Source organism: Pezoporus wallicus, unplaced genomic scaffold (assembly GCF_028554395.1).
Source record: "Pezoporus wallicus isolate ANWC-B61680 ecotype Strahan unplaced genomic scaffold, APGP_CSIRO_Pwel_v1 contig_6217, whole genome shotgun sequence".
In the NCBI taxonomy this organism is placed as follows: domain Eukaryota; kingdom Metazoa; phylum Chordata; class Aves; order Psittaciformes; family Psittacidae; genus Pezoporus; species Pezoporus wallicus.
The window spans coordinates 2,437,436-2,449,965 of NW_026637336.1; the positions used below are offsets into that span (position 1 = coordinate 2,437,436).

Sequence of the window (12,530 nt, forward strand, 5' to 3'; positions counted from 1 at the left end):
AATCCAGTCTGTCAACACTTCCAAGTTTTCCCAAGGGAAAAATTGGTAATAAGCTTATAAAACAACGTGAGGGGGAAGAACGGCACTGAGCCAGTAGTGTCCATCAAGTGTTAGTCTGGCTCTGCTTACAAAAACAGTCTTTGGCTTTATGAAATTAGCAGTCTTGTGTCTCTTCTCAATGTTGTCATAGTTTAATACTTTAAACAGATCTTGGATAGAATTAATAAATCTGTAGCCATTCTGTTACGGTAAAGAACCACATCTGAAATTTAAGGCCAGAGACACTTTCTGTGTAAGTGTCTCAATGGTGTATGTGTGACTTCAGGGAACCTGCCTTGGAGAAAAAAAGAATGAAGCTTGATACACGTACTGCTTTGTTTTACAGGAGAGACTTTGCTTGCCTCATCACATCCTGGAGGAAAGGGGTCTGGTAAAGGTTGGCCTCACAGTTCAAGCTCTGCTTGAATTGCCTGCGTTGAAAGTTCCTCAGCTTTCCTCCATGTGACACAACTCCTTGGGAGCCAGACAACGTTCCATCCAGTCTGCCTGCTTGGATCCCTCTGAGGCAGTTCAGCTTCCTACACAGGAACACTCAAGCCATCAAAAACTACTGTCCATCCAGATGCTGTAGAGAGCCTTACTTTGGAGTTGTAGGTGACAACCTTGGAGTCAGCTGGCAGTTAAAAGACCATAATTATTATTCTTTACTTTTGTAATTGGATGCACAAAGAGATGTGGTAGCATCCGGTTCTCTTCCTGGTTAATTTAAGTTAAAAGCTGCCATTTAACACCTCACAGTGTTACAGTTAAATGCTGGATTTCTTTTTCTCTCATTGAAAACGTTGTTTGAATTCTTTTACAAGTACAAAGCACACCCCCTTCACTTTAATCTTGCAAGGCAACCATTTGATTTCAAGGTAAGACAAAAAATGTAGCACTGGTGTGATGGCAGAAATGCGAGCGGCTGATCACTTGTAACCCACTTCCACTCCCTCAGAAAGCTTCATCTTTGTGTTCCTTATTTTTTGCACTCCTCATTGTAACTTAGACACTTCTAACATTGCCAGTATTTAGTCTAAGTGTCTGGTGATTACACAAAGCAGTATCCAATGGGAAAAGGACACATTTTATTGAGTTTATTCCAGTCTTCTAGGTTGGTGCCAAATACTTTTTTTCAGTTGTACTGTAGATTGTTTACATGTGAAGTGCCTGTGTAATTGAGAACTCGGAATAGTCGGAAACATTTTTGCAATTTCTTTGTTTAAAATAGATGAAATGGAAATTTTTAAATATTTTACTAGGTTTTTGTAAAATCAGTACGTGAAGATTTAAGTAATGCTTCACACTTTTGATGTTGGGTGTTTTTAAGTTTGTTGCACAATTGAATTGGTTATTTTGTTGTCTAATAATTAGAAGATACTGTAAATACTTTTTATTTATGATATTTAATTTGATAATACCTGATCACTTTTGGGTTAATGTATTGTTGGACAAGAACAAGTTGTCTACTTTACTTTAGGACACACAGACGCACGCGGTGAGTAAGAGGTGAGGACTTGTGATGCACACTGAGTAACTTAGGACATTTTGATAAAACTGCCAAAATCTCAGGTTCCTGCTGTGACTTTCAGGATTTTGTGTGATGTTGCTCCTGAGCTTGTGTTACATTTTTACAGCAGATTTATCCATAGTTTAGTTGGGAAATATCAGTGTTTCTCTTTTTAGTGTTTACAGGATTTATTATGTAACTTACACAAGTGTGGCCTAGCACACGGATCGGTTGGTACATATGTCACTGTGCTGAAACATTAGACCAGTAGACTTTTCTGGATAAATGGGGAAAAGAACACATTCCACTGTGGTGGGTTTTTGAGGCTTCTCTAAGTTTATCTATTTGTTTGCTTCTGCACCAGGTCTCAGTGTTTTGAGCCCATCCTGAAACCATGCACAGTTGAGTTGTTCTCCAAAAGAGTTGCTCATAATTTAGTAATAAATCTGTGTGCGTTAGGCTGTTCTTCATGAATAGGTAGCTCCACTGAAAACTGCCACAGAGTTTCTGTTTCAGGCTAAGCTCATTTTGATGGAGGGATACATTTGCCAAGCAGGTAACAAGATTTGATTCTGTTCTTTCCAATTAATCCAGGCCCCATCTATTATAATTCATAAAGGAACGAAGGAGATGTATTGTTTACTCTTCACTTATTTACAGTCCTTAAAATCAGTAATTGAGAGGAAAAAATAACCTTCTGCTGACGAGATTTTGTTTACAAGATAGATTCTTTTTAAACCCCTTGAAACAAGCTGATAGATGTGTAATAGTTAAAACCCACTGTTGTTTAGATGGTTTCTTACAGTGCGGCTCCTGGAGAGGCTGGTGTAAAACAACAAACCCCTCAAAAGAAATCGTAGGTTACAGGAATACTTGTTTAAGGAAACTGGATTGCTTTGACCTTTGAAATGTGGGATTTCAAACCTCTTTAATTGGTTTGTAAATCATAGACGTTAGCCTCATTTTAACACCTTCAGTCCCTGTTCCTCGCTAAAGGCACTTACCTGGAAAGTCACACTGAGACTCGAATAAGTAATATAATTCATTAAGCCAAATGCTTGTCTGCTGCTTTTGAAGAACACAGCCATTCAAAAGAATAAGTCACTGTCTTTCAGTTCCTTGCTGTGGTATTGACAACAGCCACCACGTTCTCTTTCAGTACATTAGCCATAGAATGGCTAACTGTAAATGGTCACTTTCAGTTAACCTGCCTTAAACTGATCTATTTCTTTGTATATTTTAATGTTTTTTTGATCTTAAAGTAACTTTTTTTTTTCCCTGCTCAAACTAAATTGATAAAGTTCCATCTCAGTGTAAACATTAAGAATCCCCTTGATGTCATGTGCCAGATGCTGACCAGTTTGGTCTTGGGTTGTGGGGTTTTTTAAGCTTGGCTTATTTCCTAGGTAACTTGAAAACTGGATGTGAAATTAATGGATTTACTTTGAATTGTACCTCTGAAGCTGAAAACTACTAAACTTTTTCTTCAGTACTCTGGGGTTCTTCCCACAAATTAGTGGCAGTCTCACTTTGCCATTCCATGGAAATTAGGATGGCCTTCTTCATGCTTACAGGGAAGGATAATCATGATTCTTCCAAGGCTTCCTTTTTAGCATGACAAAGATGAAGGCCTTCAAGTATCTTTCAGAGCAATGTTGAGAAAAGGTCCACTGTGCCTGGACAAGTCTTTTCTCTGCTTCCTTTAGCTACTGTTACAATTAATAGTCTAAAGCCTTGCAGAAATTGGCTGTTCCCATTGTGATTTTTAGGAGCAACTGTGAAAAAAGATGCTTAAGTTTTGTAATACAAGTTTGTTGGTGTCTTTCCTGGACAAGAATTTGCCCTTTTCTCCCTTTCCATTTGATTCCCAGCATCTTCTCAGTTCCTTTTGTTTGTTCACAGATCTAGTGACTTCACATTGGTCATTAAAACATGCTCCTCCTTTCTCTTGACTCTAAGAAACTTCTCCAGTGTCATTGGTGAGCTACTGTGATTCCAGAATCCCTGCTCCAAACAGTTAGTATGTTTGAGATATCCTTTTCCCATTCTGTTTGGGATGCAGTGGCATTAATGAATACTTGGTACAGCTGATGGGATGGTTAAGAAGAGAGGCCTGCCCCCCTTCCTTTTGTAGTTACTCAGTTTTTACTTGGGATGTAAAGAGAAGTCACTATGAAAAACTTCAGGAAGCTGCATTAAGTTTTCCTAATAAACTTAAGAGGTAACTAGGGTGCTTTCTTATTGTGAATGCTGTACAAAGTTGCTGCAGTTGTGTGGTCTGAACTATAAATTACAGAGTGAATCAACATACTGACAGGGCCCCTGGCCTTGTGTATGTGTTCTGTTTCTCTGTGTCACTAGATGCAGTATGTGTCACACATGAAAGATCTTTCATTTAAGCAATAATGCCCCAGATATTGTGAGGTCTTAAAGTAGTGACATTAAACTAACCATGATAAAGTGTGGTTGCCTCTCACACAGTGTCTCAGAAGTGCTTCACATCTGCAACGCTGCTAATGCAGTATGTGAGCTGGGGCACTGCTGGCGATGCAGAAAGCCGTCTACGCCTAGAGGTCTTCCAAAAAGGAACTAAAATGATCATAAAATATGGAGGAAACAGTTGAAACAATAAGTACATGAATCGTAAGAATGTCTGGGTAAAATCCGAGCTTCACAGCAGCCAAGGCATGTTCTGCTCTTACCTTCAGTAAAGCAGGAGGAAAGAGGAAGGGTTGCGAAGATGGCCTTGAGTAAAGAACGCTTTCAGTAAAGGAGTCCAGGGGAGGCCATGAGGATGGTCAGGGGCTGGAGCTTCTTCCCTAGGAAGGCTGAGAAAATTGAGGCTGTTGAGCCTCAAGAGCAGAAGCTGTGTGGAGAACTCAGAGCAGCCCCCAGTGTCTGAAGGGGGCTACAAGGATGCCGGAGAGGGACTCTTCATCAGGGACTGCAGTGATAGGACAAGAGGTGATGGGCTCAAACTGAAACAGGGGAAGCTCAGGTTGGATGTAAGGAAGAAGCTCTTTACTGGAGCAGGCTGCCCAGGAAAGTTGTGAATGCCCCATCCCTGGCAGTGTTCAAGGCCAGGCTGGATAGGGCTTGGAGCAAGCTGCTTTAGTGGAAGGTGTCCATGCCTATGTCAGGGGGCTGGAACTGGATGAGCTTTAAGGTCCTTTCCAACCCAAACCAGTCTAAGAGTCTAAAATTCCACCTTTCTGGCTTACAGATCACTTGAGCTGCAGGTCATAGCAAACATGGCTCAAATTTGTCTGACACTGCAAAGCTTTAGTGTCAAATTCTTGGCTAAAAGTAGTGATCTCTGGTAAGTCAAAGGAATCTGTAAAATATTACACAAATTCATTTATTTAATACAGGTTTTCTGATGTGCCATATACATATTAAGACAGTAGGAAAAATTCCTTTGAAGCACAGCTTTCTTACTATGGGAGGGTGTCCCCACAGTAACACTGCAGATGGGGATTGCCATCAGTTTTGTACTGCACCTCAAACTTTAGTTCAGGTATCACTTGGTGGCTGTCTTAGATTTGGACATAAATCTGTAGCCAAATTCAAACAGAAAATGAAAAGGCATCTGTTCACTAAAGCAAATGTTCATTTGCCTTCTCAGATGGAAGGACAAAGGTCTGGCACTTGTCTTCCTGCTGCTTCCTAAATGCTTGTACAAGGGTAGCTGTTGCACCTAATCGAGCTGCAATCTGTCTGTGCACCAAAGCTTGTTACTAATTCAGGTGATTCCAACTCAAAGCAACTTTGGGAGTTTCTGGCACTTCTGCAGATAGATGACTTTGTATTGGTCAATCACACCTTTCTTTTTCCTCCTGCAGTCAGGCTAGTGTGTGTGTTTCTTTCAAGAGGTAAGTCACGTTAAACAGTGACGTCTACTTGGAAACCAAAACACCCAAAACCCCCAAAACCCACAGCCACAGAACTAGTTAAAAGAAGACAGTAAGGCCAAGAACAGGAAAAGCAAATTACAGTTGTCTAAGGAGAGGGTGCTCTGACCTGGTGTCACATTGAATCACTTCTGACTGAAAAGCCTTTAGATTAAGTAGAGAAAATGGATGTTTTGTGGCTGCTTCATGCTGAGGGAGACAGATCCCTGAGTGCACCTTGCTGTAGAGGTTACAGGAGCAGCTCTGCTCTGGAGCCAGGCTGAGAGAGCTGGGCTGGGTCAGCCTGGAGAAGAGAAGGCTCCTGAAGGGGAGACCTGAGAGCAGCTCCAGTGCCTGAAGGGGCTGCAGGAAACCTGGAGAGGGGCTTGGGACAAGGGATGGAGGGACAGGCCAAGGGGAATGGCTTTAACCTGCCCGAGGGGAGACTGAGATGAGCTCTTAGGCAGAAGCTCTTCCCTGTGAGGGTGCTGAGGCGCTGGCACAGGGTGCCCAGAGAAGCTGTGGCTGCCCCATCCCTGGCAGTGTTCAAGGCCAGGTTGGACACAGGGGCTTGGAGCAAGCTGCTCCAGTGGAAGGGGTCCCTGCCCGTGGCAGGGGTTGGAGCTGGAAGAGCTTTAAGGTCCCTCCAACCCAAACCAGGCTGGGACTGTATGATTATAAAAGTGAAATAACCAGTCAGTTTTAGTTCAGATGTTCCGTAGCCACGTACGTTTTCAAAGAAGAATGTTTAATCTGCTTTTTCCATACACATTTTCAAACCCTAATCTTCAAATAACCAGCACCAAATCTCTTTCCAAGACTATTTTAATGTCTTGGTAAAAATGAAGTGAGAAGGCTAGCTCAAACCGACAGCAAACGGGATTGTTTTGGGAAGCTTTCTGTTTTGGCAGCGTTAGGTTTCCAGTTGGACTCACTGCTCTTAAAGGTCTTTTTCAACCAAAATGATTCTGTGACTTCAGCAAGACCAGAATTTCCCTCCATAGTTCTGGAACTGAGCTACCCCATGAAGTCAGTCACTGGAACTGAATTCTTGGCACTGATGAGGGTTTCCTCCCTTCATCCAAATTTGCATGAAATAAGGTAAAGACAACATTTCTTTTCATGACAGTTTTATGAAGGCAGATTGGGAAATAGAGAATACCTGGAAATAAGCACAAGGATCCTTTGTTAGCAGGAGTGAAGCAGTGCAATCTCCCCAGGGTTGCTCTGGTTGGGTGGGATCTGGTCATGAAAGTGCAGATGTTCATGCAGCTGTTTCCTGAAGGGGTGCCTCACGCTAAGCACTGCTGCAGTGGTGGGAATCCCTGCCTCTTGCACCAGCAGGTAATGGGGGCCTGTGATCCCTGGGGGGGGCTGTAGAAGGGTTGTTTGTGGATCACGTTGGGAGTAACACGAGTACTTCTACTCTTGTGTAACCTCTACAACAAGGAAATCGTGGCCAGTGGTGTTCGGGTGTTTTGTTTTGTAACTCATGGTTATAAAACTCAGAAGATGCACCATAAGCCGGGGAGGGAGGTGTAAATGTGTGCAGGGCAGGAGCAGTTCTGAGGTACTGGGGGCGGTCATGGGGAAACAGATGCTGACATTGTGTATATACTTGATGGAGTGTTTTAATTCATCTTGCATCTCATGTTCTTGTAAAGTGCATCTTCCTCCCACGCTTCCAAGACTGTCAACTTGTACAGTACTGTATGGAGTCTGTTTTCAGGATTTCCATCCTTGCTGGAGCTTCCAACATAGACGTTTCTTTGGAAAACTGTTCCTACTGTTCCTTTTTGTAAATAGGTTTTTGTATTCAACTTGCATGGATAAACCCCATTTCCAAACCAGTGTACATACGCTGTGTATAAAATACAGACTGTTTCATAACTTTCATGTAGTCAAGTTATTCAATATGATTTCAGGTTTTCTATATTCCTAGTAAATGATGATGATTTGTTGTATGTTCTCTCAAGTGTCTGTGTTGCCATTTTGATAGATGGGTGACCTGCATCAGTCAGGCTGGACGTGAGGAAGAGACTTTGTAGAGCGAGGGTGGTAAATCCTGGCACAGGTTGTCCAGAGAGGTGGTGGCTGCCCCATCCCTGGAGACATTGCAGGCCAGGCTGGATGTGGTTCTGAGCCATCTGGTCTGGTTGAACATGTCCCTGCCCATTGCAGGGGTTGGACCAAATGGGCTTTGAAGGTCCCTTCCCACCCAAACCATTCTGTGATTCTATCTCTTGTGTAGTGATAAACAGAAGAAACATTGACTCTTATTCCAGGGCAGTAGGATGCTGACAGATGGGGTAGGTTAGGACTTTGGTTGTGACCAACAGGGACAACAGGTCTGAGAATACCTTGAGATAAGGCACTGTCCCTTGTAGCAGGGTCTTTACATGTTTAAACACTCTCCTGTCTTACACAGCATGAGGATTACCCAGTGTCTTATAGTGCATACATTTGGAACAGCATCGTTTGAATTATGCTCACAATTGGCTTCATCAGGTCAGGAAACTCCAGCTGGCAGAAGAGCTCCTGAGGTTGGATCTGCTCACAGCACAGGTCAGCTTCTGTGTGGTTCACAGCAACCGCTATATCCGACATGAGGGACAGAAGGGCCGGGTTCTGGAGCTGTGGTTGAAGGTTGTTCATCTCTTCTGGGGTCTGTCAGGTACCTGTGAGCTCTGTTCTCAGCTGTGGCACCCTTCCAGCCTCTCCAGTGTGCTGCTTGCACTCCAGTTGCGCATCGTGTGCCTGCGGCTGCTGGTTTACATGGGTTAAGTCATTGCCATGGCTGTAGCCTTTTAATGTCCTCTCTGGTTGCAGTCCAGAGATGGATGCAGGTGCAGAGCCCTGGCTCAGCATCGCTGTTCCCAGGCTCTTTGTTCTGGAGACTGAGGAGAGTTTAGGAAACTAAAAGAAGTCCAACTCCTCCCTGGTTCCTCAGGGCTCTGCTGTCCCGGGGTCTGTGTTCAAACCCATTGATCAGCTACAGCCACCACTCCAACGCTGTTTGAACCCCTCCGAGGGTGAAAATTTGCCATTTAATGTTGCAGTGACCTCAAAATGTCTGTGTCATTGGTGGTGGTTTAATTAGCTCGGCTTCATTAATAATGGAAATCTTATGCTGCTCATTATCCTGATTATAGAGGCAAAGAGGAGACTGTAACACTCCCACCTGGTTGCCACAGCTCTAGCGCTGCCCTCGGGACTGAGCGATGCACAGCTGGGCACCAGCAGGGCCAGAAGGATTAGAGCTTGGTGACTCCTCTGACACGGACGGTGCCAGCAGCAGGTCTGACTTCCCATCATCTTGACGTGGTTTTCACTATGGCAGGGGAACAGACCCACCAGACTGTGTGTGAGCGGCTCGGGGGTGCGGGTTTAGCTAACACTTCAACGTGACCAGCTTCCCGGGATACTTGTAGTTTTCAGCAACTCCATAAACATCTCTTTGGAGTCACAATTGTGGCTTTAGCATAATGATTTCACTACCAGAATTCACACAACTTCCCGTGTGTCCATACAGACATCTCTGTGTGCGGGATCTTCTGTAGGGCTGTTAGAGCTACATCCCGTTCCCCGCTCTTCAGCATTTCAGGCAGGTTTGTTGCTCTGTCTCCTAACACATTCACAGGTATTTTGCTGCTCCAAGCTTCGTGTTGGGGTCTTTGAATTCTTCTGCAGCTTGAGTGAGGAATACGGGTATCTTAGTGTAAATATTGCTGTATGTTGGTCAGGATATGACATTGCGGAGCAGAATTCGGCAGCTGTTGAGACATTGTTCACTTGAGCCCCTTGCTTTTGATGTCCAGAATCTCCGGTTCTCCTGTAATCAGAAGGAAATCAAAAGAAAAGGAAAGCAACAGCAAATTGTGCTCCCTGGCATCAGCTTCTAACACACGAACACTGGAAACTATTGGAGGCCCTTCTGCCAACAGGGGTAACTTTGTGATTTTTGGCTCACGCAACACCACCCGCTATTTCCCAGGAATACCGGTTAAATGAGGATTGTGTTGTTTCCGAGGAGATGGCAGGGAATGGTCAAACAGTTTCCTTCTTCCGGACATTGCAAACTAAGGGCTGCAAAAGAGGAGAGGGAGTAAAGAGAACTGTTCCTGTTGGACCACTGCATCCAGTCAAGCATTGTTTGTTACTTGATGTCCTTCACCTTCTGGGAGCAGTCCCCTGCCCACCTCTTGATCTGTTCCTGTAGCAGTCATAGAACCATAGGATCTTAAGGGACCTTAAAGCTCCTCCAGCTCCAACCCCTGCCACAGGCAGGGACCCCTTCCACTGAAGCAGCTTGCTCCAAGCCCCTGTGTCCAACCTGGCCTTGAGCACTGCCAGGGATGGGGCAGCCACAGCTTCTCTGGGCACCCTGTGCCAGGATTTTACCACCCTCACTCTACAAAGTCTCTTGCTCACGTCCAGCCTCAATCTCCCTCTTTTAGTCTAAACCCACCACCCCTCATCCTGCTGCAACAGCCCCTGCTGGAAAGTCTCTCTCCATCTCTCTTATAGGCCCCTTTTTAAGCCCTGACAGGGCACACACACTAAGCTGGATTGCTCTGAAGATGTGCAGCTGCTGGTGGTTCATTTCTCGGGAGTGCTGGGATTCTGATGGACCAAAGAAATGCAGAGGGATTTTTGCCCAGCCCCACACCACCCTCCTTAGTTCAGCTCGCAGGTTGGAGTGGGCAGAGCGTGCGCTGCGGTGCCATGGGAAGCGCCCACAGAACTGCTGCTGCGGCACAGAAATGGTCTAAACTGCGAGGGGCCAAATCTCAACCAGCACAAGGCACTGGAAAAGGGGCTGCCAGGAGGGGCTGAGGGTTGGGGCAGGTTTACACGCTTCCCACCACCGCCAGTGGGAGGAAGGCGGTGTCTGACTTGGGTTGTGTGAGTCCTTCCTGGTGGGGAGGGGTTTCTGACCTCGGATGAATGTTTTCTGGCCAGACCTCCACAGACAGGCAGTGTAGAAGTGTGGGACAAGCGGGTTTATAGCTGATATTCTCAGGCTATAAAACAGGGCGCCGATGAGGGACAGATGCTGTGGGCTGGAGGACAAGCCAAGGCAGCTCCCCTTGTGAGCTGCGGCTCATTTGCTTCCCCTGGGGCAACCTCCCTACTGGGCCAGGCAAACCCCCCTCTTCTCCCTCCAGTCCTCCTCCAGCACACACAAACCATTCCCGTATCCCCAGTGCTCTCCCCCTTCCCAAGGCAGGGTGGGCACCTTGGCCAAGCAGAGAATGCAACAACCTCCGCGCAGCCTGCGCATCACCCTCCCATCCATGGCAGTGCCTCTGCTCAGCATCGCTGGGACAGGACACGGATCCTGCCCAGTTTGGCCTCATTGGATCTCCTCCTCCAGGACCAGTATGGAGACTGCATTAACAGTGGCAGGAGGACGAGCACAGCACAAGCATCAGGTACCAGAACCATGGCACAAGGAAGGGAACAGAGCAGCGCTGGTGGTTTGCAAAGGGCACTGGTCTCGGGAGGAGGGTGGTGGGAGGAGGCTGCACCGGTGGCACTCCGCAGCAGGAGATGCAGCCCTGCTCCCCCGGGTGCTGCAGTGGTGGAGCCTGGTTCCTGCAAACCCCAGCTCTGCTTTTTTCCAGTCCAGTTTTCTCAGGAACTGACCCCGTTCCAGCACTTGGGAACTGGCATTCACCCTGCTGTGAAATGAGCTTCATCTGTTTCAGATGATCTGTCCAATGTGAGCTTTTCTGCTTAAGTAAGTAGCTTACACAATGAAAAATCCATGGCTGTTAAACGTTAACCTTGCACAACCCTGACAGCAGGGCCATACATTTACCAGCAGCAAAGGACTTGTTTTCCCCTGTCCTTTGCAGAAAGTCAGCAGGAAAACAGCCAATTGCAGTGATGGGAGAGCTCGCCCATAACCCCCTCACGGCCAATATGCACAGGGTGCTCAAGGCAGCGGGGCTTGTGCTGCACATTTCTACTGCTCTTTACTTTGGAAGATGCAAAGCAAGGGGCTGTTCACCTCTTCAGTGGTCTCCAACCACGGGTAAAGCCCCCATTGCCTTCACAGAACCATAGGATCCCAGCCTGTTGGAAGGGACCTTAAAGCTCATCCAATTCCAACCCCCGCCACGGACTGGGACATCTTCCACTAGAGAGCTTGCTCCAAGCCCCATCCAATGGGAATGGTTTCACACCTGAAAAGGGATGGTGCACCCCTCAGCTTTGCACAGCCACTGGCAGCACTGCCCCGTGCAAGCACATTGTCTACCTGTGTGCACACAGTGAAATGGGGAGGATAAATGGGAAGTGGAAAGGCGCCTGATCCTGCCTTTACTGTTCCAAAACGTTCCCACTGACTCCAGCTGGGAAGCAGTAACACATTAATTCAGGCATCAATTCAAGCAGCAATACCACAGGTCTTGTAGAGGAGCTGGAAGGTTGTTTTCTCCCTGCCCCACAAAGGTGATGTGCTCCTTCAGTGCCTGATGCTGTTTCTCATGTTCTTACTGTCTCTGAATGGTTTCTCAATACACCCAAACGTGGCCATGGGCAGATCCAGCCCCAGCCCATTGCTTACTGGGGTACGTGCACCACAGCCCTGCTCATTCCAAAGCATCCTTTATCATCCCTCCTCGAGGGAACTGCAGCAACCAACTTCCCTTAACACACAGGGCAACATGGGGATGACCCATCTTGTATGAGTGCTCATGAGCCTGGCTGCTCCCGTACTCAGCTTGTCGAAGCACTGGTGCCTTGCAATGGGTCAGGGAGGGCTCGCAGGGGAGGAGGATGAATTAAACGGTGTCAGGTGAGGCCATGCGAGTGCCATGTTCATAGAACCATGGAATAGTTTGGGTTGGAAGGGACCTTCAGGCTCATCCAGTTCCATGGGGAGGGACAGGTTCCACCTGAGCAGGTTGTGACGAGCTGTGCTGGTGTGCCCAGCCCACAGGAGAGCCGGAAAAGGATGGATAATTCTGTGTATTTCCTACATAGCCCGAGGGGCAGGAGCAGCCGGATTGCGGTGGTCAAAGCAGGGCTGGAGCTGGGGGACCACTGGCCGGAGCCGCATGGGACGAGGTGCTGATGGGGCC

The 12,530-nt window shown here is 46.6% G+C and overlaps 1 protein-coding gene across 4 annotated transcripts in view; it reads left to right on the forward strand.

The window, feature by feature from the left end:
• Positions 1 to 2,647, forward strand: part of LRCH2 (leucine rich repeats and calponin homology domain containing 2) — a 35,124-nt gene extending 32,477 nt beyond the window's left edge. For all 4 annotated transcript variants that reach the window (XM_057404957.1, XM_057404958.1, XM_057404960.1 and 1 more), the window contains one exon: positions 386 to 2,647. In XM_057404957.1, the coding sequence (XP_057260940.1) occupies positions 386 to 505 (120 nt within the window). In that variant the 3' untranslated portion in view covers positions 506 to 2,647. The remainder of the gene's footprint in view (positions 1 to 385) is intronic.
• The last annotated feature ends 9,883 nt before the right edge of the window (positions 2,648 to 12,530 follow it).